The sequence below is a fragment of the Strix aluco genome, chromosome Z (assembly GCF_031877795.1).
Source record: "Strix aluco isolate bStrAlu1 chromosome Z, bStrAlu1.hap1, whole genome shotgun sequence".
In the NCBI taxonomy this organism is placed as follows: Eukaryota; Metazoa; Chordata; class Aves; order Strigiformes; family Strigidae; genus Strix; species Strix aluco.
This window is the reverse complement of record NC_133971.1, coordinates 96,811,879-96,838,560: the sequence shown is the minus strand read 5'-3', so window position 1 is coordinate 96,838,560 and position 26,682 is coordinate 96,811,879. Positions and strand designations below refer to the sequence as shown.

At 44.1% G+C, this 26,682-nt stretch overlaps 1 protein-coding gene across 13 annotated transcripts in view; it reads right to left on the bottom strand.

Moving 5' to 3' along the window:
- The window catches only part of LOC141918230 (zinc finger protein 532), a 48,962-nt gene extending 24,113 nt beyond the window's left edge, over positions 1-24,849 (bottom strand). For 2 of the 13 annotated variants that reach the window (XM_074812445.1, XM_074812447.1), the window contains exons 1-4: positions 24,027-24,268; positions 22,292-22,401; positions 7,429-9,788; positions 1,065-1,246 (exon numbers count right to left, since the gene is read on the bottom strand). In XM_074812445.1, coding sequence (XP_074668546.1) covers positions 1,065-1,246; positions 7,429-9,768 — 2,522 coding nt within the window. In that variant the 5' untranslated portion in view covers positions 9,769-9,788; positions 22,292-22,401; positions 24,027-24,268. Of the gene's footprint in view, positions 1-1,064; positions 1,247-7,428; positions 9,789-22,291; positions 22,697-22,858; positions 23,064-23,224; positions 23,437-23,560; positions 23,617-24,026; positions 24,269-24,750 lie in introns of those variants that run through there. The other 11 variants (XM_074812436.1, XM_074812437.1, XM_074812441.1 and 8 more) reach the window with 11 other exon arrangements.
- Between the last annotated feature and the right edge of the window lie 1,833 nt (positions 24,850-26,682).

The following is a 26,682-nucleotide window of genomic DNA, read 5'->3' as shown; positions in this document are numbered from 1 at the left end:
TTGCTGGTGCAGGCCAGGAATCCCTGAAGATGATGCTGTGTCCAAACCCAAGCGACACAGACTAGAGGGGAGGGAAGTAGAGTGGAGGTAGCAGATGGAAGAAATGCAGGACGAGCCAGACTACTGCTTGGGAGAGAAGGATGAAAAAGAACCTAAAGAAACACAAAGAGCTGGGAATTGTGTCAGGCTGTGGATTCAAGCTGAAAACAGACTGCCAGAGCAGCTGGCTTGATGCAGTACAAATGCTTTCCTCCCTTAGTGGAAGATTTCACAGCCATCCTCATAAATGAACTCGTGGCACCTAAGGGGGAAGAAGCTGCCTATCGGTAAGAGTTTAAATCACCCTTCTCCAGTCAGACAGGCTGAAGCAGAAATGTTTTAGGAGTGCTGAGCAAAGCTCAGCTGTATGGGTTGCTCTTCTGATCTCTTGCTGTGCTGCCTGCCATCCAGTGTGAGTAAAATTCTAAGACAAAACAATTTTCAAGCCTTTCAAAACTTAACATTTCCATGAAATACCTCTGATCCCCATTTTCTCAGTGAGTTGCCATTACAGGGAAACATAAGAATAAAAGGGAAGCTGAAGAGTAACAAAGAAGAACCAAAAGACCAGGCTGTTTGAATGGGAAAGGTAATTTTCAAGTGATGTAAAGCCGAGGAATCTTGACTTCCCACAGAAAAGAGAGCAACCAGAAAGGTGCGGTACGCCTCTCAGCATCTCAACAGTAAATTCTGGCAGTAAATACTGAAAACGACTGTTCTACCAGACAGAATTCAAAAGTTTTTTTTAGACCTTATAAACTGTGAAGTCCCGAGTCTGACATTTTATGGCTGGATGAGACTAGCTAATATTTTGATTTAATAACATACAAAAGTGGATGCCCAAAACAAAGCAGAATCCTAATGTGGTATTTATTCCAAAATTTGTAGTACTAATAGCATTGTTGCCATGACAACCTTAAACCCATGAAGCTGTATTCTACAAACAATGCTTATGAAAATGGAAAATTACTTTTAAAAGCATAAATTATACATAAATTGACAACAAAAGTAATCATTATACTGACCGAAAACCAACTCTTCGGGTATAATGCAGGCAGTTCTTAGTGACATGAGTCTGGAAGTGGACAGATCTGCAGATTGCTCCACATTCAGGACACGTGTATGGAGATTTATGCTGATGAATTCTCTGGTGTGATGCAAAACTGCACTGGTTAGGAAGCAGCATCTGGCAGATATTGCATGTCTTCTAAACGATAAACCAAAATAGATGAAACAAAAGGTTTGGTTCAGCTATACAAAACGTCTTGTGTCAAACACTGTAATATATCAAATAAAAGGTTAAATGTTATGACTGTGATGTGAACCAAAACGAGCAGGCAAGTACTAACTGCAGGCCCTGCTGACAAATCTTGTAGGACAGAGCTGGCAGATACTGGCAACCAGACATACTGGTGTTCTGGGCCATTCTGACACAACAAAGCTCTTCCATGTATCACTGACCACGGGAGATGCACGTTGGTTTGTATAAATTTTACTTAGGTGCCTCACAAGATTACTTTGATAGTGCAAGGGGCCTAAGTACAGCTCGAGAATCAAACCTTATGGCTTTAATTCAGTGCACCACATAAAGTAGAAAAACCCAAACCCACCAAACACACTATCCTCACTTTCTTTGATCCTTGCTCCTGATAAATTCCTATGGTAATATCCATAATATCAATAAAATGGAGTATTATCAGGCAGAAAGGGCACGGATAATTTCAATATATTTCTGAGGCTAGAACAGAACACCTGCATTGTATCAACATATTGTGCACCTGAGTAAAAACTAGGGATATGTAAAATATTTACAGAGCTTTTCTTTGCAGGGCAATCTTTCCACATGCAGGGGTAACTTACTAAACTATATGCCAAATCAGAAACACTGACATTCTTTGGGTGCTTTGTGCCATTTTTGAGATGACACAACCCAGCTGTAAACAGGCTTCACTTTTGCTCACAGTTGCTTTCCATCACTGGAGGGCACAAAGAGCCAAACCTGCAAAAGCAGTTACAGTCATACATCTCTAAAAACCTCCGAGCAGACAGCTCCTGTACGGAGCTGTGCGTGTTCAACTTTCATCATGGGAGCTGCTTCACCCACTTCAACAGAAACACTCATGGGCGCAAAGTCAAGCACAAATACAAGTCTTTGCAGAACAGGACTTTAACTCAACTTCTTAAGACTTTGCTTTGTAAGGCTTTTCAAATTATTATTTCTTATTACTTGGGACTTACGAATCTCACCAGTGACTTATGAAGATTTAAAAACAAAACCAAGACTCCTTCATGACACGGGTATTTTTTTAACATGAGATTTGCATATTTTTAAAAACGTTATCCCTTGCAAATGTAGTACGTGTACATTTTGCAAGAATATAGAACAAAACAAGATCTCCAGAGCTGCACTACAAATTATTTACTAACCTATAAGAAATAATGAAATAAATAATTAATAAATAATCCCTTTCCTCGCGGTACAGTTTCTTAGTAAAAAACAAGCGCTTCACAAAAAGTCTCTCCTTCTTCCAATTTAGGTGACTCTCCTTTTAAAAAACAGTAAGATCCAGATCACATAATAGCAGAATCAAAGCTACCATTGTAGAAGAAATAGTACAGTGTTACAAATAACCTTCACAGGAGTCTGACTTACTAGTATTAGCAACTATGCCAGTAAAAAAATAACCTGTTCCCATTTAATCAACAGGAGACAGACACTAACTCCAATGATGGAAGGAAAAAGCCTTCACAGTCACAGCAAAAAAGGATTTTTTTTTCTAATAGAACACTGTTTAATAGCAAGGTCTAAAGCAACTTCTTAATTGCCTTAGCATTTTTACAGTAGTACTGATATTCTAAGAACAAGTATATTTTTGTAGTTTTACATTCCATTTTCATTCTTTTTCCAAACCAGCTTAATCTAAATGCCTTTTTTGAGGGTGCATGCAAATACTCTGTTTCTTTTTTTCAAAACAGTAATTTTAGGTAGAAATGTTAACATGAAACATCTCGTGGTCACACACACAGAAGCAAGAGGTGTATTTTCATACAGTTCACTTTTAATGTTTACTCTGTGAACAAGGTGGCCTGATATGTTTGAACACAGTCTCCATCCAAACACAGTTCCCAAATGTCCTGACGACATCAAGATGGCAAAATGCAAAACATTAAAATAGAGGAAGTTAAGCAAAGAAAACCTACTGTTACTCAAATTCAGGTTCAGTATTAGCACTACTGCCAGCCTAAAATATCAGTAGATAGCACAGACACATTAGCTACCCTCGTGGAAGGCTTTCCTGGGGTTAACTGTCTGCAGGGATTCTGAACTACCACCCTGACTGCAGCCTTTGTGACACAGCAAGACTGAAACTGTGTTCAGACACATACAAATATTCACTTTGAAATGCCAAATATTTGTCCTCAATTGACCACACAGCTATGGCTGGGCCTCCAAACTGCACAGAACTGGTTTGGGATGTTAACTTTGTCTTCAGCTCAGGCTTAAAGGCAAAATCCTGACTAACCGTAACTCTACTTAAAATGTGCTTGCTACATTTACTTGGCTTCAGTACCATCCCTAAAATCTATCTTTTGCCTCTTATGTATTAATGAGCAGCCATATAAAACTGGAGATTCTGGAGTATTGTTTGATTACATAAGAAAACAGCAACAGAACTTCCTACTCCAGTAACAGAAACACAGGGAGTTCTCACAGTCCTTCCGAAGCCTTTCATCTGCAGCCCTACAAAGGCAAACCGGGGTGCCGTGCCACGAAGAGCTCTCCAACATTCCAACCCCAGGTAAGCACATCTCCCCCAGTTTGCAACAAGCAGCCTGCAAGATTCATCTGTAATGCCAGGCTGACTCAAAATGCTAATAATGCTGTCTGTTAAGACCACTGGTTTGCTGTTTTGATGAGTACAGTAAAATGTTTAACTGTAACTGATTACAGTAGAACAAGAAGAATCTACTGTGAAATTCTGAAATTCAGCGTGTTTGCTTACCATTTTATTTTGGGCTTAAGGTGGTATTAACTTCCAGTTCTCTCATTCCAACCCATACCAAAATAAAACACAGTTTGTGAAAATCATCACCTGCCTGCATTTAAAGTCAAAGTTTCAGAAAAAAAAGGGTTAGAAGAAAAAATGGTGGAGGTGGAAAATAAAGATACACAAGAACTATGAGTATGAAGGGAAATGAGCTATGTAGTTTCCATGGGAGCTATACACTTACATCTGTAAATAAGACAAATATTAACATTAATAAGCACAGGTTTGCTACTTCCCCCCCACACCCCCCCAGTAAGTAGATGAAGGTTTCATTCAGCCAGGAAACTTGTCAGTGAGTGGTCCCTTTCCCTTTAACAGGAATATTAATGAAAGTAAAATATTACAGAAAGGTTAACAACTTTATAGGGAACATCTTTAATTGCTAGGGCTCTTTTTCTGTTCTTTATTTTAAAAGAAACATTCTAACTTCATAACAGGAGTTTAAGAAGAACAAGAAGTAACAGCTAGTTACTGCTTAGACTCATTGAGAACACAGAACAGTACACAATTTCCATTTCAAGAGCAATTAGGTGGGCACTAGAAAGAATAGTAAGCTGCAAATAATAACTTTTTTCCTACTATTTGTTTGCAAAAAACAAATGTTTATTTTTATTCTTGCTTCCTTCCTTCCAAAGTTAAAGTATCAATTTCATCTAACTTTCCTGTCTTCTTCCTCCCATAAAAATAGGTTTTACAACAAAAAGCCAGTGCTGACCACTAAAAAGGAAAACAGAAGTCAGAGAATTTCTCATCCAAGCTTTTCAAGGGGTAACATATAATGAAAAAGTACCAAAATGTTTATTAATAAATGCCTATACAGAGTCTTTCTTCAGAAAACACTACCCTTGCAACAATGCTTGGGACAAAAAAAAACGGACAAAAAGATAACTTATCAAGAAAACAGGATGTATTGCTCTCACTAAAGCAACTATTCAGTTAAACAGTTTCTATGCCGGGCATTTCAGAAAAGCTGCAACACTGCAGTATGCAATAAAATGCAATGTGAAAAAAAACCAGCACAGAATTGAAAACTGCTGCTCGATATTTGAAAAGGACTAAGAAAAATATTTAATTAATTTTTAAGAGGATATTTCAACAAAGATTTAAAAGTATGCTTATTAAGACTGTTTTTTAAAAATGAACATGAAAATAGCTTCTTCTCCTCCAGTGCTTTGCAGCAAAAAGATTTTGTTTTTTGGTTTTGTTTTTTTTTTTTTTTTAAACCCTGGAAATCCATGGCCTAATAAAGCAGGTATTAAGGCCTTGTTCATACATCAGCTCTTAAGAGAGCAAGTTTCCACCAAGAGACACGAACACACTGACTGGCAGCGGGCAAGGCCGGCTGCTTCCTGCACTTTCCTCATCAGCTCTCCTCCCTGAGGAGCAGCAGCTGCGTACCCACACTGATCTTTCCACCTAACTGCAGTTATATATTGACATTCTAGGAGTATCTCTGTTGCTTCCCCATAGTAAATCACCAGCATAGCCAGTATCTAATGGGACATGCAGGGAGAACAAACTCGGCAGCAACAGGGCAGAAGTGCCAGACAGAGGTGGCAGGAAAGGGCAAAAGGAGTTTCCACAAATCTGTTCAGTTTATCCGTCCATACAAAAAAAGGCCCCCACAGAAAGCGAGCACATCACTTTGTCTTTGTTCTTCTCCACTTGTCTCATTTTATCCTTACCTCATCCTCCCAACCTATTCTCAGTACATCTGTCTGTCTCTCATCCACTTGCTTTATCTTGGTGCCTTCTTAATTGCTTGATTTTATAGTACCAAGAACAACAGGGTTTTCACAAGGACTACTCGATCTTAGCATACCAAATGATACCTAATGGACCTATTACGGAAAAAAAGATAAATCTAACACCAATAAGCACCGGCAAAGCAGTTAGCTAAAAACAATTACCAAGTATTAAGTAACGAGCTGGTGCAGAATACACTCATGGTCAGCCATTAGATACCATTCAAAACTGCAGCAAGATCTAAGGATGAAATACGTTCTGCTAACTTCTGACAAAAAGCTTAAACTCACTTCAGGTAGACACGTCTGTAGTATCTTCTTGCAAACAAATTCACTCACATGGTATTTCACTGAATCCAGGCAATTTCAGCCTAGGTCTGCTAGCCAGTTAGCGAAGTAGGATCTGAGGCAGAGCCACGTGATCCACATCGTCAGGATGATCTCCACATTCAAATCTCTCCACATTACTATCTGTAGTGGTGGGCGCGGAGCAGCTGCTTCACGGCCACAGAAAAAGGTCTTAAGTTTCGCAGATTCTGACACGAACCTGTCTGCCCTTCTGTGACTAGTGGGCTTTTTCCTAACTGCAGGACTTAAAAACCTTTATCCTGTACACTGCTGTGCGACTCCCAGGAATATTCCTGGGGCATTCCTGTCTTGATCAGTCTGAGTGTGTTTGCAGGTTTTCAGCTTCCCACATAGCAAGAAGCTGGAACACCAAGCTCAACTGAATGCTTTGAAACACACCAGAATCCCTTTTAATTGGCACGCCCCAACAGAAATCTAACTGTATCATTTAATTAACTATCTTAACTCTTATAAGATTATAAAATACATCGCACACTGATTAATGTTAACTTTTATTGAATGACGTGTTTCTTTCAGATTAGGCCACATACATTAGTGAAGAATTTCAAAATGGTTTGTAAGTTTAACTCATTAGCAACCCTAAGAGGAAAGGAAAACCAACACAAATAAACAAATGGTCACACAGAAATGCATGCTAGTGAGCACCACTTTGCACTTGTTAAAGAGACCTGAAGAGAACAGCATGCATCTCCTTCCAGCAGGATCAGTGTGCCATTTATTCACTGCCTAGAGTCCCTGCAGGTAAGAGGAACGCCTAGCTTACTTATGGTGCTGTATGAAATTAATAAAAACTGAAGACAAACCAAGAATGAATCACTTAAAACCACCATTCAGATTGAATAGGCGGGCTGTTAATGAGGGTGCCAATTAAGTGGATTCCATAGGCTATTCAAATTCCAAAGCACAGAGAGAATCATTAAAAATTCTTAGTAAAGACCGTTATTAATTTCAGTATTATAATGTTCAGCTGTAAAAAAAGCTAACGCTAAATTTTAGCAAAAATAGCGTAAATTTCAGACTTCTGGGCTAAAAAATTCTAAGAAAACCCTTATTTTAAAAATGTTGACATTCACTATGTAAGTGCTTGCAAGGTTTTTTTGCTGTTTTTGTTTATGCTTTTAATCACGGAGGTTGAGGTAATTAACAGCTAAATGAAAGTAAACGCATATCCAAAGTCTCCTAGGCTTATAGGTGAAACATTGGAATTTAAACATATGATACTCTACTTGTCCACTTGTGTCTGCAGCCTGCTGGAAATGAGTTGCAAGAGATGTCTCATCTTGGAAAACTTCATTACACTCCAGACACTTTAGACTATGCCTACAGAGTTTCGACGGGTCTTCGTCCAGCGGCATAGCTGGGATGACGGGCGTGCTTGCCGGGGCCGATATTACTGTCCCAGTTAGGCCAGACTGGATCTTCGTCACAGCATGCGTGCCAGCTCCCGCGGGGCTCTGAAGCACCGGCGCAGCAGTATTGCTTGAAGGAGATGCTATCATTTGATCTGCTGGGACTGGTTTTAAAATCAGGTGTGAACACTGCATTACAACTCCCTTCTCCTTGTGTCCACGAGCGTGGGAAAGAAGGCTGCATTTATTGTAGAAAACTAAATTCTTTGTGCAATGATTACACGTCACTTCAATTCGCACGCTTCTCCTGTCATAATGCTGGGTCAGGCTCTTCTCGAGAGCAAACGAGTCGCCACACTCCAGACACTTGTAACCTCGTGTTGGCAACGTTATTCCGGCATTGGCAGGGGGACTAAGGTTTGGGATGTAAACTGGTACGGGATTGACGCTGCTCAGCACCTTATTGAATGCTTCCACTACAGAACTTTGTAGAGATGACACCACCTGGACTCGAGACACTTTTTTCGAAGGCTGTGAGGCTGCTGCAGAAATTATTGCCTGCTTTATTTGTTGCTGAGGTTTCGTTAGCACTTGGCGGAGTTCAGAGGTGGTTTGAGCACCTTGAGGCAGAAGATTAAGGTTGGCAAGATGGACTGTCTTTGGCACGAGTTTAGCACTGGCAAGGCTCGATGCTGGCACCACAACAGTCTGCTGTTGTATGGCGTTGGCAGCTTTGATGATGGCGCTGCTGGCACTCTGCACCGAAGCAGCAGATATTACAGTGGCTTTCACTGTAGTATTGTTAGCGAGCTTCAAATTAATAACCTGTGAACCTGCTGTTTTAACCGCTGAAACAGGGAGAAAGGCAGTAGCCACGGGTTTGATAGTGACCTGCTTTGGCGCAAGTTCTGCAGATCCAACTGCGTTGGTGACAACGGTGGACTGGAGAGGAGCTCTGGGAGGAGAGGAAAGGACAGCCGCAGAAGTTGGTGAGGACAGGAGAGATGTCATGGAAGTCACCATGGAAGCAGTCTGCTCCGGCTTCTTACCAGAGTCCAAGTCGACTTCTGGCAACACTCTAGTAACAGTTCTCTTGATCTCTCCGGAAGAAGTCTTGATGGTTTTTATGCGAACTTTAGGAATTGCTGGTGTCGACCCTGCAGGAGAAGACGGAGACCCTTTGCTACTGTTTTCGCTCGATACACTTCTGGGACTATCAGGTGGTTTGATAGATGGTTTTTTAGCACCATCAATGAGACTCTGAGATTCAGGTGATTTTTCTACAGCCCGGGGACTTTCACTCATGTCTTTTGGTAATGGAGAAGATTCTGCTGAATTAGACTGTAGATCTTTACTGGTATCCGTAGCTGCCTTCTTAGCACTCAGTGCTGCAATTGCCGCAATGCATGAAGAAAGCTTTGCTGATGACTTTGCTTTGGACTGTGTAATGCTGGCAAGATTTGTTTCGCTTTTTTCAGTACTCAGTTTTCCATCAAGTACCCTGTTTTCAAGAAGCTTCTCAGAATTGTCTTTTAGCAATTTGTCCTCTGTTTTTCGAGCTTTAAAAGGCTCATAGACACTTAAATTCATGGAGTTTGTCTCTGTCTCTCGTTTAGCAACTTTATTTTTATCTATACTACTTGAAACTGGGATTCCAGATTTAATTAAGTTCTCCCCTCCAAGTGCCTTTAGTTTGTCATATTCCTGCTGAGATACAGATCCTGCCAAGACATTTGCTCTGAAATTTGCACGTATCTCCTCTTTATCCGGCGGGTCATCTACCTCAATTTTCTCATCGTCATCAAATTCTTCAGCACTTGATATTGGGCTAAACTGGTTGAAAGCTGAATCCTTCAGTGTCGTCTCAGAAGCTGACCCATCATCTTTAAGTGACTTCCCTTCATCTTTACTGTAGCTATCCAGAGCTGATGACGTTAGAAAGCCATTATGCAAGCCATTGCCTGTGGAATGGTGGCCATCCTTGTCTACTCCTTCAGAAGAATCAATAGTACGCACGTTTTTCACAATGACACTCACACCAACATCAGATGATGACGGGGCGTGAGAGTCTTCATCTGCGTGAGCATTTTGTTTGATGTGGCTTTCATGGTCATCATGTCCAGATTCAATAGCTGCTTTTGGATCAACCATGTCTGGTATGTCAAAGGCTGCAAGAAGGTCATCAAAATCTGGGGTCTTCATATCCCCCATGGTCATCTATTTGATTGCAAGCAAATCTGTAAAATAAACAGAAAGTCATCCTCTCAGAATTTTAAGCTCCAACAGCACAGTCTTACACAACATAAGCGTATGTTCATATATGCCATGCAGAAAGGTGTTCCTTCACTTCTGAAGTAATACTTGCAGATACTATACATTACAGAACAGTGTTCCAGTGCAAGTGTGCAGTCAAACCATGACACCAAGAGCTACAGAAATCAACTTCACAGACTGTAACCTAGAGATTTCATTCTACACACAAATTTCTCTTCAGTGACTTTCTTCCTGCCCCCTCTCCTACACTCCCTCCTACCCTCTCCCACATACACTGTGATTACAGCAAGATACTTCAGACTTCCATAAAAACAACATGAGGCACTTGCAATTCCTCCTAACTCTAGATTTTCCTTGATGTTTGCATTATGAACCCAAGGAGCCTTCTCGAAGATGGTAACAAATGTGTTTCTACCAACAGTTTGAGACTGTTGCACTGTTTTCTATAAATTAAACTGCTTTATAAGAATTACGGGGTAAGTGTCCCAATGTTCACAATGCTGTCTTTCAGCAACTCTAAAGAAGGATCTGCTGTATCTACACTAATCCTGACAGGTGTCTCACCTACTTTAAAGACCTTCCTTAACAGAGATTCTACAGCCTCCAATGTAATTTATTCTAGTCATTCACAGTTTTCACTCTTACACACTTCCTACTGCATAATCTGAATCTTTCTTGATGCAATCTGAATGAACTGCATGTGGTTCTGTTCACCTCTCCTCTCTGCAACAGCACTTTACTCTGAGACCATCGTCTCCCTTCAAACTTACCCTTTCTAGGCTAACCAACACCAGATCTTTAGGATTTTCTTTCGACTAACAGATAACATTTTCCAGATACTGCTCTTTTTGTTTGCCATTGGCCTCTGCTGTTGGGTTTTCTTCTTCCAACTCCCCAACATAACAGGTAACTCAAAACTGAAACTTTACAAACGCCATGGAAAAAGAAAAACTAACTTTGGGTGTGCTTTTACATTTAAATCCCACTGTGACATTTGCCTTTTTCCACAAAGGTTTCAATAATATGCAGAGGTGTGCAGGGGAATCACTTGTAGAGATCTACAAAAATCAGTTAAAGAAAGCACAGACAGACATTTTTTCATTCTCTTTCATTACCACGCACAGGTATGATTTGTGTTGTTGTGACAGAGCTGTTTTTAACGTAATTATCAGGCCCAAGTGAGTATTCAGCGTTAAAAGGTGTTACTGTCAGAAAGCACCCATTTAGGAAGCATCCTGTCTGCCCTTCTGCTTTATATCAGCACTTAAAGGACTGGAAAACATTCTCATTTTATCACTCAACGTTCTGTCTCCAGTCTCAGCTAACACCGGCCACCAGAGCAACACAGTGTGACTGACCACACCAGTGCTCTCCGAGCTCCTGTTAGCTCAGGCGAGCAAGAAGCTGCACACCCCACGGCAGAAGGTCTGCTGGAAGCCACCTGCCAATGGAGACGCATCCAACAACTTCAGGAGCTCACTTCCTCCTCCTCTTAGCTCATTATCTTGAGCTCTGGAGGGAAACTACTTTCTGACTGTTGAATTCAGCTGTAATAATGCTAAGAAAAACTAATCAAAATGCATACATGTCTAAATACATATTTTTTATGCATATCATTATCAACACACGCAGCACTAACCGTTCCTCAGAAAGATGCAGTTTATTAAAATGGCATAATCCCTTTGCTTGACAAAAATCTGCAAGACTTATGTATTCACGAACACTGGCTACCTGAAGTTATTATGGACTCTAAGAAAGGCAACTGAGGAAAATTTCCATTATCAAGGATAATGGAATACACACAGACATTTCATGTATTTTCAAACAAATATATAACAGTTTTGAAAATTGTTTACATGGTCCACTTCATGGTTTTGTGGCTTTGTCTAACTTATTAACTCCTTTTCATTGCACCAAGTCCTTCTGCAGAGCTGAACCCAGCATGTCATTCTCTATAAAATAGGAATATACCATTGCAACTGATGAATTTGCTCTCTTAATTAATTCCTTTACTTAATGGAGACTATATAATAGCCTATCATGGTAAATGCTCATCATCAAGACTTCACTAGTTTTGTAAAGCATATGGTTATAATCTCTACTTATCAGACATAAGATTGTTTCATAATGCTGGTAATACTGGTTTTACTTCATTATAAGATTTTAAAATCCCTTTATTCAAAAGCAAGTTTTTATTCAAAACCAAGAAAGACTAGACAAGTCACCAGTACAGCTCAACTCTCCTTCCTGTACCTAAGGAAGATGATTGCCACACTTACGCAGTGCTGCAGACCTGGACCTCAGTCTACCCTCTGCCTGAGGGATTTCAAGATCCTGTGAAGGGGCCACAATGGCAAAGGCAGTTATCTAATAAACGCAACAATACATACACACATAATACCAAAATTACAAAGAAAGTTTCTGTAAGATTTAAATGGAAAAGATTCCAGAGACCAAAGCGTATTGAATCCATGTAAAACCACACAAATAAAGCCTTAATTGACATGTTTTTTCACGAATCAAGATACTAATTATTTGTACTCTGATTGTACATGTCCATAGGTGTCTTTTTACAGTTGTTACATGCACTCAATAAGAACTAGAAAGTCTTCCTAGTATAAAACTTCCTCTAATTACATACACTGGATTTTAATTAACGTTTAGCAATAGTGTCATGGTTTAACACCAGCCAGCAACTAAGCACCAACAGCCGCTCGCTAATTCCCCGCCTTGGTGGGATGGGGGACGAAATCGGAAGAGTAGAAGTGAACAACCTCACGGGTCGAGATAAAGACAGTTTAACAGGTAAAGCAACAGCAGATCCAAACAAGGAATTCATTCCCCCCTTCCCACGGCAGGCAGGTGCTCAGCCACCTCTGGGACAGCCGGGCTCCGTCACGTGTAGGGTGACTCGGGAAGACAAACGCCATCACTCCGGGCATCCCCCAGCTCTCTATGCTGAGCACGATGCCAGATGCCATACAGTCTGGGACATCCCCTGGGTTGGTCGGGGTCAGCTGTCCCAGCCATGTCCCCCCCCAGCTCCTTGTGCACCCCCAGCCCTCCGCTGGTGGGGTGGGTGAGGAGCAGAAAAGGCCCTGACACTGTGCAAGCACTGCTCAGCAGTGACAAAAACATCTCTGTATTACCAACACCGTTTTCAGCAGAAATCCAAAACACAGCCCCATACTAGCTCCTATGAAGAAAATTCACTCTATCCCAGCCAAAACCAGCACAAACAGCAAGGAATTAAGTAAAGACCCACTTACTCAGTATTTCATCCAAGTATGTTTAAGAGCAAAACTGCATAGCAGAGGAGATACATTTGTCATTCCTGACAAACTCAGTTCGGCTAACTCCAAAATGGGAAAACATCTCAACAGAATTCAGAGGTCTGGAGAGCTGCAACCATAAATTTACCCACTGACAGCACACTGTGTGAAGTTGCAACTGTCTTTCAAACGCATGCAGAAGGAACAACTCCCATGCCCTACCAGAGCACGAGAACCAAACGGTTTCTTCTTACATGGGGGACCCAGAATTGCTGCTGCCCTTACGAAGAATCTCCCCCACTCTTCAAACCATTAAAGCAATCTAAGTTAAACAAAAAGGGACAGAAGATGACATGACCAGTCTTGATAAACAAGCAAGCTGGAACCTGGACATCTTATTCATCTCTTCCCCACTATCCTACTACATCTTTTTAAGATTCCATATATAAACTATGTTTCTGCCACAACTGCCAGGGCTCTGAAGCCACAGTCTTCCCTTTTTTTCCTCCAAAAACCTTTCAGTAACTCCTTCCCTTTATCCAAGATCAAAATCAACTAACACCCTGGCTGCCAGACAAGCTGTTAGTATATTCCTTCTCTGGGCCAACATGATGCCTGCAAATACTTCAGGAAATGAGGCAAGTTCCTGGTTCCCTAGGAAATCGCCATTTTCCAGGAACTAGAATTTCTTTAATAACTGCTTTTAAACTGCTGAGAGCAAAGCTCAGTGTCTCCAAAGAGAGACACAAAGGTGTGAAAGCCCAGCATCAGAGGGCTGCCATTAAGATGATCTTCAGAACTGAACTGTGTCCACAAGGTATGTAATCAAGGATACATTCCTCAGACAGAACAAACAAAATCATATTTAAAGAAACAACCTGCAAGACCCTCACCTCCTCAAACATCTTTGTCCAAAGTAGAATTTTTTAAAAATTTTAGTTTCTAAATAGCAGAAACAAAATTCACCTCAAAACAGAGAAATGCTAACTTGAAGTATACATTATGAACAATGGATAGATAAATTAAACACCCCTAATTACGTGGATACTCGTATAAAGAGTCAGTTCCTAGATTTACTGACTCTGTCCAAAGTACTACTTCATTTCCAGCTGACAGTCTCCCTTTGTAACACTGCTTTTCCTTCCCATGGTCTAGTTCCATTTCCTGTCTCTCCACCTGGCTGTCCACTGACCCATACCAGGAGAACGCCAGGAAAAGCCTATCACTTCTGTTGTAAGATGGGCAACCTTTAGGGTGATTGAACTGCTTGAGAAAAATTATTAAAGAAAATTAGTTTCTTTAAAAATTCTAGTGTTACTTTGCTTACCTGTTATTCAGTGATAAAAGTAAGTAAAAAGGAAAGAATTCTGGATATGGCCAATGGGAATTACACAGCCAGAGAGCCACAGAGCAGTGAGGTGCAATGCTTCTGGGTTCTGCCTTTTTGATGGTGGGCGACAGGGCTTCTGGGAAGATACCATGGGTTTTAGAAACTGAAGACAGCAGGCTCTGAATATGCTTACTTCACCATTTCCATTCATCTCCTCGGTGACAACATCCACCCTTATTTGTACATCAGTATCTTGCTGAAATGCAAGGTGTGAATTAAGCTCTGGAGGATAAACCCAGACTGTCCGTGTTCATGCTTTGTTCAAAGCATGTGTGCATGACTTCCTACATTCTTCTTCCTTTGGAAACGCATCTCCTGAAGTAAGTGCTTTCTATGAACAGCGTGAAGAAAACAGCACAGGTTTTAGCCAAAGGAAGATACCCCTTGACCGTTCCACTGTCTCACTTTTCCCAGTTAGCCTTTTCACTCCAGTTCATCTGGTAACACATTACAGTGAAGCACTCGCTTGGGTAATTATGTCAAAACAAGAACGAGTCCGTGACAACTCTCTACTGACAGTGGAAGAAACAAGCAGGACAAGAATTTGATGCTACACCCAGGAGAAACAGTTAAATTCTTGTAAAAGTTTTTGGGCCTTCAAATCCTGGCTGTTAAGATGGAAAGCCCAAGGATGTATTCAAAGATTTTAAAAGGCTGATCCCCAGAAAAAGGGGGAAACATCTGCAAGATGCAGTGCGTCCCGGAGCTTCTGCCCTGTTATCAGGGACTCCCGAGACCACCCTGAAGTACTGCTTTCTCACAGCAACTACTCGTGTTGATGTGAGGAAGGCTCAGGTACGCAGTGACAGAAATATCAACCGAAGAAATACCAGGGCTTAGAAGGAAATAGCTGCTTCTGATGGATTAATAAAGGCAGTTTTGTTTTATTACATGGAATTTTTGTCACTCCTCCTCAAGCACTGTATCCACACCCATGCCAGGTGGAGGGACTCTAGCCCTGTGAGGAAAACCAAACCAAACTACCCTTTCACGTACTCTGCCAAGACAGGGGTGGAGCAGAGAAACACACAGCAGAAAACATTTTTTCTCGCTTTCTAAACATTATTTATCTTGTAGCTTGGGCTCTAGGACAGCTGCAGATGGGGCACAGTATTCTCTAAAAGAAAGGCCAAGCTGCCTATAAACTGCTGGTGAAATTAAAAGGTACTTTTTGGTGTAAAGCCAAGCAACTGTAAACACTCAAACCAGACTCATTTCGGGGAAGTTCAACAGCCTAATAAAGACAAAACAGAATCACCTGACAGCTCCCAGACAGGTCATATCTCCAAACTGCTCAAAACTCTGATTTTTGTCTGCCAGGTACAAGAACAACTTCAAGCTTTCCAGGCCTAGCAATGACAAATAATCCTCCTCCCTTTCCAATACTTTTCCAGTTCACATTCTCTACACATGAAAGCTTCTAACTATCCTTTCTGGACCACAAGCACCATCTTAAATGATCAATTTTTATTCTTTTATTTCATCATTAACCTTTAAAGAACTGACCAACTTTTCCTCCTTGATACTCACCCTCCTGCTCATCCAAATCTTCACTGCTCAACCAAAAGTCTAGTGACTCTGTGCAAACTGCTGTAATGGTCTGTACTAGCCCCCTCTTTTCTACCGTATTAAATTCCTACCCTTTGCCTTCAAATCCCACATAACTGTCTACACTTACAATATGTAACTCCATGTTTTTGTTCAAACAACTACTCAGTTCAAGCTTCCCTCAGCAGCAAGTCTGTTCATTATTTAAGGAAACAGGAAAAAACGCGACTTTATTTTTCATCTACTTAAGGAATTCAAGTTCTTGTGACTACATTCCTTTACCTTCCCTAAACTCTTCCTACAGCTTTTACCTCCACTCGCACTACGTACAGTTGTGGACTGTTCACTCTTTAGGGCAGAGACCTTTTCTTTTGTATGTTCTTCAAAGACAATCAGCACTCTTTTCAGTACTGTGAAAACAAGAAGGTTGAGTCACCACTTTTCAGTGACTAGCACGTGCTAATGTCTTGATCCTGGAAGAATACTTCTGGTATAACCATATATAACAATTATTCTGTTATAGTTAGACTGGTATAAATTACCAGTTAGACACACTATTCCAGAACAAAATTCTGATAATCTGGTGTAATTACTCCACTTCAAACACGAGTAATGATGCCTAAATAACACCATGCTCATTCTGGAACAAAATGCCTGAACAGGGAGTAGTACAAGCCTAACCAGCATAAAAGATTTTTTTTTTTTTTAAAAAAGTTTCTGTATTGTTATGCCAAGAAATTTCATCAGGGAGAGAAGATTTAAGTGATTCAATCAGAATTACAGTAATACATATCCTAACATTAGGCAAACATCAGCCTAACACACAGGTTATGAGCAGTTCATTGGTTATTCAATATGTATCAGTAATTATGACTGACTAACACTTCTGATTATTTACTTTGAAAGTTGAGTATCTGAAAGAAAGACATAAGCAATATGCTAATACAACCACCAAACCTTCTTCAGGAAACGAGAACCACATCTCAAATCACAACTCGGTGTGGTTTGAAACACGCAGCAGGCAAGTAGGATACGCAAGAGGCCACTTTAACCACAATCAGCAATGTCTATCACATTCACATAAAATACAGGTTCCTTTTTCCTTATCAAGGTCCCATGACTTGTTACTGTTGCAAAACTCAGACAGATTCCTGCTTCCAGAAATACAACTTTCATAATAGGCACCATTTTGATTTCTTAGGATAATGGTCCTGTTTATCATCCATACTATCAACAGGGTCATGCCAGTCCTTATGTAAACATCTTTGTGAAGTATGGGGTGTTTTACAGTTAAAATTTATACCAAGCAATCTGCTATTTCAACTCTATACACTGTATCTATTTGCCTTTTTTTTTTTTAAAAAAAAAGAGAAAAATCCAATTTGTCTCCATGCATGAGCCTCAAAGAGTAAGAGAAATCTGAATCTGCACTTCTGGTTTTCTAAGAGCATATTCTACCAATTTTCCTCCTCCCTCCTACCCCTCAAAAAAGCTTTGGAGGGTAAGTATTAGCCCAGTATTTCAAGTATTAAAATTTTTAGCTTTTTTTTTTTTTCCCCTCAATGCAGTAACCTTGCTGTTGACAGTTTCAGAAAAATGTTAAGATTTATTCTTTACTAGCCCAAAAAAGTTTTCAACAGGCATTTCACAGAATCTCAGAATAGCTGAGGCTGAAAGGGACCTCGGGAACTCCAACTCCTCTGCCCAAAGCAGGCTCGGCTACAGCAGGACCCTCAGGACACTGTCCAGACAGGTTTTGAGTACTTCTCGAGATGGAGATCCCAAAACCTCTCAAGGCAGCAGGTTCCAGCATTTCACCACCCTCACAGTAAAAAAGATTTAAATCACTAACTAGCATCCAGACCTACTCACACTCACTTGCCTTGCCACCCACTTACGACAGTATCTAAATGCATTTTCAGAGCGCACCACCAACCAGAAGCCAGCTAGAGAGCATTATCAGATAGATCACTGCCCACCGGCTGCTGATCCAGAGCACCATCCCAGCTCACGCCATGGTCGGGTGGAGCATTTTGGGATCGGGACAGGGAGTGAAGCTACCCAAAGCTCTGCTAGCGGCTGTGATTTATAAGGCTGTCCCTGCGGCCTCCTTCCACAGCGGACAACACCGGCTGACATTTGACTTTGATCTACTTCCACGTGAGCTGTACAACTAAGATGCTATAAACAAATTGGGATGCCGTAAGGAGGAAAAAAAATTGAATGCCAACCTTTCTCAACTATTAATCCAAAACATTGTTCAGTATCATACACAAAAGACAGTATTATTTTAGAAGAATTACTAAAGTATTTACCAAACGGTAAAAAAAATATTTAACAAACCCATTCCTCCACTCAGTCTTTCATTCATCTAGTTCTAGAATACCACAGAAGCCTGTTAATCCACACACTGGCTGCAGGCGTTGTTTTAAACTACCAAATGCTGAAAACAAACAAGCAATAAAACTACCAAAGTCAATGAATTACCAAGTGTATTCTGTTGATTTGAATAAAAGTGCAGTTTGTTTGTAATTGTTTACAATGTTTTTAACTTTTCAATTCAGGAGTGTCTTCCATACAAATTTTGGAGATCCAAAATCACATCCGCCAGGAATGAAAGCAATGGCAGCAAATCACATTTAGGATGGCAGAAGATGGAAGTGATGGAAAAGATCACAGAGATACCGAATGGCACTTGGACCACGTTCGTGGGGCGTTGCTATAACCTGGCGCAGCTACAGACCTACCCTGCGTGTGCACACACATTGTCTTCTCCTGGTAAACAAAATCATCTGGGAGTCCCAGAAGCCACGAGAATGATCCTTGTCTCCACGCACAGAAGGCAGATGCAGTTGCAGCCAGATTAAAGCTTAAGAACTTTTGTTGCCTTGTTCGCTGTTAATTCATACAGGCACAACTTTGTCCAATGGATCCAGGTTTAGAGCCTTAGGAATGCAAGATCCCTGCAGAGGAGTCTCTTATTCAGTCTTTAATGCAAGGTAGGACAAAATGCTCTCCGTGCTTATGGCTCAGCTGAGTTTTGCAATTATGTTACCAAGCCATCTCAAACCCACAAGACAGCCCCAAAAGCAGCCCGAGTTGTTTTACAACCATAAGCATGTTACCGTTGTTTTCAAAACATATCCAACCCTGTAGCTGATTACAAAAGAGCAGGCAATTGCCTTTGTCCTCTTTCCTACTATATCCTGCATCTGATTATGGATCCTTCTTATCTGACCTGTTAAAAGATGAGCCCTTTTCCCCTGCAATAGGGGAAAGTAAAAACAGTTCTTGAGAATTTTTGTCTTCTCCAGCAAATTTCCACAAGGTTTTTTTAACAGCCAAGATAGAATTACTTGTAGTTTATGACTCCTCAAAAGCCTTATCTTGTAGTCCGACTCCTCCATTTTTGAACCTTCTTATTTTTTTGCAAAATGGGTATCTCAGGTTCTCTTTGGGAAGGAAGAGAGGGGTTATCTTCTGAAGCCTGTCCACTTCCTCATCTCACACTACCACTGAACCACCTCCAACCACATGCGCGACTGGTTCAAAGTTCACCACTATCAGCCTTTGGCTGGCAAAAAGAACAGGGATATTTCAGCACACGAGCAAGGTATCTCCTCTCCCACGCCATATGGAGCTCAGTGGACCATCTCTAGCTACAGCTGGCCAAATGAAAACTACCTGTATTCATCAAGAGATTCAGTTCAGGTTTTGAGCCTAGCAACTTCCCAAATTCCTCCTAAAATGGAGATGAATTCACAAAAAGCAGGTAAATCCCCATATCATTCTTTGCACTCTACTTAAAAATGAATTATAAAAATGGCTTAATTTTGTACTTCTACATGTCAAATGGGCTGGGGCAGTAACATGTGAATAATTCCAATGTACAACAATCATGAATAAAATTTTGAGATTCCCAGTTTAATGTAAATTTGAATCACGTTCTAAATGACACTTGCTTCCTGCCTATGTCCTTTAACGTACTTTAAAGTGGATAGCAATTCTTGCTCAGAAACGGCATGAAGCACAGTCTCGGTGAGAGCACTCCAAGTTGGGCAGGGCCCGCCTGTGCAACACCAGCAACAAACAGGCCCTAAATCAAGTTTTGGGGTTTTTTAAAACATACATTCTCAGCCATCTGTATGCATATTTGTATTTTAACACACATTGACATTTCTAAGAAAACCAAAGTTATTTAATTCATTCAGAAGAGGCTTCTTGGAACTTGATAAATCATTACCCCTGTTCTCAAGATCAAATACCTGAGACAAGCCTCAATGTAAAATGAGATCACAACTGCTGATACAGAGGACCAGCCCTCCAACATTAAGCAGTGTTTTCTGCTGGAAAGCCGGCCTACATGCAAAATCAGAATCATCTGGTGAAGAGCATTTACAAATATTATTAGACTAAAAGAAATAAAACTCACCAAGAACACTGCAGACTCCAGCATCTATTCAGGTTTCTCATCTTACAGCCTACAAAAATCCCTGCAAATTCAAAACCTCCTTTGCTAAAAATAAAAATTCATAGTACAGATCGTGTTCAAAAATCCAAACAAAACAGATACATCGGATTTTGTGACAATTCAAGAACTTGCAATTTTAAAACTTCTTACTATTCTGGTCTAAAGAAAAAAAAATCTAAAAGGTGCTCTCTTGTAACATATGAATTTTAGCTGACACTTGGAAAAGAACATGCATCAGCATCAGCAATAGCTACTATTCCTATCATGCAACAAGAATTCATGTTTGCAAGCATAATTTTCCTACAGATGTCTATAGTCAAATATAGAACCTCTGCATCCAACTTACGAAAAATAGGAACAGAAATCAGCACAGTGATCTGTCAGGCATTTTGCTCCACCAAACAAGCTATTTACTGCCCTATCAAATCTGAGAAACCACACATTGTAGCTACATTAAAACCCACAAAACCGTCATTTCAGGCTAAACATTAGCATGATATTTTCACTTTTCTACAATTAATATCTAAATACCTTACGTAATCTACTGCAGTCAGAAACAGAGGTTCTCTTGTATTGTCACTCTCTGATGCAGGCACCCTGCCTACCATCAGCCACCATACAACTTACCCAATATCCACAACCTCTCAAGGTTTTTAAGACTGTCTATTCTGCTGAGCACAGAGGAAAAAACACCCTAATTTCACACTAGAACAGAACATTTTCAATGTTTTGCCTCCATATTTATCTTGATTGTAGACTACCAAACCAGGTAACACAGCCAGGACTGGTCAGATTTTTTAAAAAAAAATCATACTGGTTAAGATGCTAGGGTTGCTGATTTCCTGTTATAGGAAGTAACAGTTCTAGCACAAGAATCCCCAAGGCAAAATGTTTAGTGTTCCAATGTGTAAGCTCTAACAGCCTTTGTTCTTCCCTTTGCTATATTCATTACTGCTTTCTTATCTCTCCCCCTCTCCCGCTCTCTGAATCCTTCGGCTTTCCCTGTAAGAATCAAATGCCAGCTCAAACCTAAGTACACATTTATTTTTTAGATGAGAGGGGGGAAAAAAAAAATCCTATCCATTATCCCTTGCTTTGAGTTAAAAGTAGTCATCCCTCAGGAGCTGATGCACTGCCCATCCGGTTTCCTATTCTTATTTCATTACTGCACAATATTATAATTCATGCCACTAATAACCCACTGGAGCTCCATCAAACCCCTAAAATACATCTTTCCACTTGGCTGCTGCAAAATCCTCCCTGGGTTACAACAGTTTAAGAAACACCAGCCATACTATTTATTCTATATGTTTTTTTCTGTGTAGGCTACATTAAGTACATGTTTAACACTGAAGACCTTAATTCAGAAGCAAGTATCCGGTTACTCGGATATGGCCAAACAAGCAACCTTTAAATATTTAGGCAGCAAATTCTGAATGTGTAATGCTGTAATACAACACAGAACAGTTCACTGCCATGTGGTCCACAATTTACGACTGTCACTCAGAGGCCTATTCCGTATCTCTACGCTGTGAAAAAATGTATATCTGGATAGAAGATATTTCAGTGAAAATACTGTATTTAGCCAAGGTATCAGTAAGTCTTTGCAAGTAATAGCTTTAATCCTATTAAAACTGGAGGACGTTAATAGCATTTCCCCAGTAACACTTAAACAATTGTCTCCTTACTAACGTGCCAAGTGTGCAGTCAGGAGCCAGATTTACTTTTCACATACAGGTACCTTCATGCTATTGTTATATTCACACCCCAAACACCACATCTCACCTTGTGAACCTTGACCTTTGAAAGATTTTTTTAGCCAATGCTCAGTTACTGCCACAGATGCATTACCTCTGCAAATATGAAAGGGTTAAAGGCAGCCCCAATCAATAGGCCTACAAGGAGAAAAAAAAAAAAAAAAAAAGGAAAACGAGTATGCCTTACAGCATCTTTGCAATGCTTTTATGCACAATTCTACAACAACATTGTTTCCTTTTGGCCTTACAGAAAGGCACAGCCTCCCCCCCACCCCCCCCCCTTTAACATCTCCTAAAGAAGAAAACCACAAGACAGCACCCTGTAAATAAAACAGCATGCAAAGCAGCATTCTTCAGTCGCAAGCATAACTACAATTACAAATCATTCAATCAATTTTATTCAGTTTAGTTTTAAAATAGACTGCATAACCAGTGTCCCACCCTTGCAAAACAAAAATATTTTAATAAGGGTCATAAATCTCAGCTCTTGCCCATTCCTTAAGCATAAAAAGGCACGAAAAGCCAAAGTAATCTCAGTTACTGCAAATATGTACATTTACATACAGAATCCTTTATGACTATATTAGCCACATACCAGTGCTGTGTGTCTAAAGTGTGCATTCACATACTGTTTTGGGATGGTATCTTTCTGCAAGCTCCTCTGCTTTTGGCTGCCATGAAGGGAGGAAGCTATCCCACTGTAGTAGCTCAGTGACTGCATTGTGTTCAGGAGCTGATCTGCCTCAAACCAGTTCCAGCCGGTTCTGGTCACCCTACATAAAAAGCTATGGCAACCCTCGCTGAGTTGCCAACAAGTCCCTGAAAATCGCAGAGGCCGTTTCTGCTGGGGCGGCGGGGCCGGCGGCAGGGCTGCCCCCCGGCTCCCCTCGAGCCCGGCCCGCGCACCCCCGTGCTCCCCAGAGCCGCCCCACACGCTCCCTTCCTCTCCTCCCCCACTTACCTCCCACAACCTGGCTGAAAGCTGTGAGTGTGTGCGTGCCTGTCTGTAGCTAACAAAGAGACCGCAATAAAAATCCTCACAGGATCTCTCTTGCAGCACCAGGCAGGCTCGGCCACAGGCGGGGAGCCAGGCTGCTGACCCGGGGCGCTCCCCCCTCCGCTCCCCACGGCGGCCGCGGATCGGCGTCACCGCGGCCCCCTCATGCCCACGGCCCTGGGGCGGCCGCTGCGGGTCCCCTCCCGCCCGCCCTCCCCGCTCCCCGCTGCATCTGGGGCCGCGCGAGCGGCATTTTCTCTCCCCTGCACAGCGCTGCTACAAAGATCCCCACGCACGCACCTCCCTCCCCTCAAGAAATCCATTTCCGCAGCAGCGAGATGCCTGCAAAATAGTTCCTTTGCCCCCTCCTCGCAACACCCGACTTGGCTGCTGAGCTGTTTTTTTTTTTTTTTTTTTAGCTATTCCGCTCTCCTGGAGGCACCGAAAGAAGAGAAGCCGCAGCCCCACGCCCGGCCGCCCCCCCACGCCCAGGGCTGCGGGGGAGGCCGGGGCGCAGCCTGCGAAGATGGCTGCTGGGCGCAGCCGCCTGCTCGGCCCCGCGGCTCCCGCCGGGGCGGCTCCTCGCCAAGGTCACGGCTCCCCGTGGGGCCGCAGCCCCTCCGGGGGAGGGCCGGCGCCCCCCCGCCCCGCGGCAGCGCAGCGCCTCGCCCGCTCCCCCGCTCTCCTCGGCCGCCCGGGGCCTGCGGGGCCGACGCTCGCCCCGCGCCCCGACGGTGCTCGCCCCGCTGCTGTCGTGGCTACTCACCCTCGCACTGGGACCACCAACAGCCTCCTATGTGCCGAGCCCCGTCCTCGCCGGGGTCTGCCGTGAGACGGGGGCTCCCCGGCCAGGCTGTGCCCCGAGCGAGGCCCCGCGGCTCTCCGGGCTGCACCTGTAACTGTTAGCAAAGGTCTCGGGCACAACCCTTCGCCCCCCCTTCCCCTGCGGAGAGAGCGCGGCTCTGGCACTCTCTCCCCAGCCCTCACCCCCACCCCGTGCTGGGGGAGAACCACCATCTTCTGCCGCTGCCTGCGCGCCGCCGGCCGCCCCGGCGCTCCCTCAGCCCGGGCTGCTCCCGCCTCGCCGGGCCGCCGCGGGCATCTCGCTGACGGGCCGCGGCCCCCTCCCCTCAGCGCCCCCCCGCCACCGCCCCGGGCCCGAGGTCGGCCCTACCCGAGCGGGCCCGGCCGAACCCGGCCCGGCGGGGGCCTCCTGGGGAGGGGAGGCCGCGGCGGGGAGGAGGCGGCGGGACGGCGACGTCCGAGCGACCCCCCTCTCCCCCCCCCCCCCCCCCCCCCCCCCATACACACACACACACACCCCGCCGAGCCGCCCGCGGGGCTCCGGGCAGCGGCCCGCGCCGAGCCGAGCCGAGCAGGCCCCGCAGGCCGCTGCTGTGGCGGGGCCTGCGCGCGGCGAGGCGGGAGCCGGGCCGGGAGGACGGCGACCCCCCACCGCACGCCGAGTCAGCGCCCCCATGCAAACACACCTGCTGCGGGCCGGGCCGGCCCGGCTGCGGCTCCGGCCCCGGGCGGGCGGGCTAAGGGCGGCGCGGCCTGGCCGGGAGATGGTGGAACATAATGGCGGGGAGGCTCAGCCGGGACTGAGGAGAAGGTGGGGGTGGGGGTGCCTCGGCTTGCACAGATGGGGGAGACGCTCCCGTGTGATTCCGTGTGAAACGGCTCCCTGGAGTGTGCCGGGGGCGGGGAGGGCTGCGGGGCTGCCGCTGCCTCACAGCGCGGCGCGGGCAGGCGCCGGGGCCGGGCAGGTCGCGGCCTCCCGCAGCCCGGGGCGGGGGGGGGTGTGTGTGTGTGTGTGCGGGGGGGCGATGGCTCCCGGCGCTGCCGCCCAGCCCAGCCGCCCGAGGAGGCCCGGCCCGGAGCGGGGCCGTTCCGATCCCTGACCCCGGGCTGCGCCGCGGCCCCGCCGAAGGGCGCGGGGCTGGCCCGGAGCCGCGGTGCCCTACGCGGGGGGGGGGGCGCGCCGGGCCGGGCCGATTCCCCCGGGCCAGGAAGGGTTCTCCCTTCTCCCGTCCCTCCCGGCGCACCGGGCCGCGCAGCGCCCCGGGGGCAGCGCCCTGGGAGAGGCCAAGGCGGGTCAGCGGGTGTGGGGGTGTGTACCTCCCGCCGCGCTCCATCACCCGTCCTTCGGTTCTGAGTCAACAAAGCACGGGAGCAATGACCGCTTACCGGCTCGGACGGGTCGTGTGCTTCCCCAGCGTGGCCCCGCAGCATGGATCCTCGCGACGCCAGGCCAGGCCGCTGCTCCGGCCGCTGGTGCAGGTGTGATGGTGTGGCCACGGCGAGGGACACGGCACAGCTCCGCAGCGAGGGATGAGGGACACGGCCTGGTGAGGGACGCGGCACAGCTCCACGGCGAGAGATGAGGGACACGGCACGGTGAGGGACACGGCACAGCTCCATGGCGAGGGATGCCACACAGCTTCGTGGCCTGGCCCTCAGCAGGGCCACGCTGGCTGTCGCCTCCCTGGCCACACGCTTCGGGGACCTGAGCCATCTTAGCACGTGGCAACACTTAAAAAAGTCACAGCCTAGAACTTTGTCTTGTATCGATGCTGACGTACCTCACAGAAAAAGATTAATGTGAAATGATTAGGTCCTTCCTGGAGATAGAGTGGAGGTTTTGGCTATCACCTCTTGTGACAAGTTGCGTTTGGTAATAGGCTTTTGTTTGCTGTGAAGCAACCTGGCGTTAATGTCCCTGTTACACCTTTTAATATGAAATTTCCTCCATTTCTGTCACAGAATAGCATATTGTACAAGCATCCAGCATGTTTTCTAGAATTTAAAGTTTCACATGTGAATCACTTTGCTGGATCATATTAATGGCTTTAAACATGTAACACCGATCTCAAGTTCATGCTTGTAAGCTTGGTTTTTACAGACTATATAGATGATGGCTACACATTCTGGTTGCAATCATGGTGTTTTATCAACATCTCTGTTGGTAGGCAGCAAAGCCCCCAAGGCCACCTGCATTCGTACTGTGTGTGAAGACGCTGCTGAGGGGAGGCTGCGCCCACAGGGGCGATAGGGCAGGTCTGGCCCCGGCTGCTCGCACCCAGCAACGGGACTGCACCAGGTACGAACTCATACGTGTTCGGAGACAGCACCAACTGCTCCATGGCCATCTGTGGGAACTGGTGAGTCTGACAAGTCTATAGAATTTGAATATATTGATTTGGTAATTTATATGACAAATAAATGGATTTGTGTTCTGCACTAGTTTTAACGTTCAAGAAGGGCCGTGGAATTCAGCTCGCACCAGCCTAGGGCACATCCTGCAAGTGACTTGTAGAACAAGGCTGTAATATTTGTAACACCCTGTTTCTTCCCCATTAACTACTAAACTGATTTGATAAAGTGAAAACTACAGTCTGTTTTCTTACACTGCATTTCTG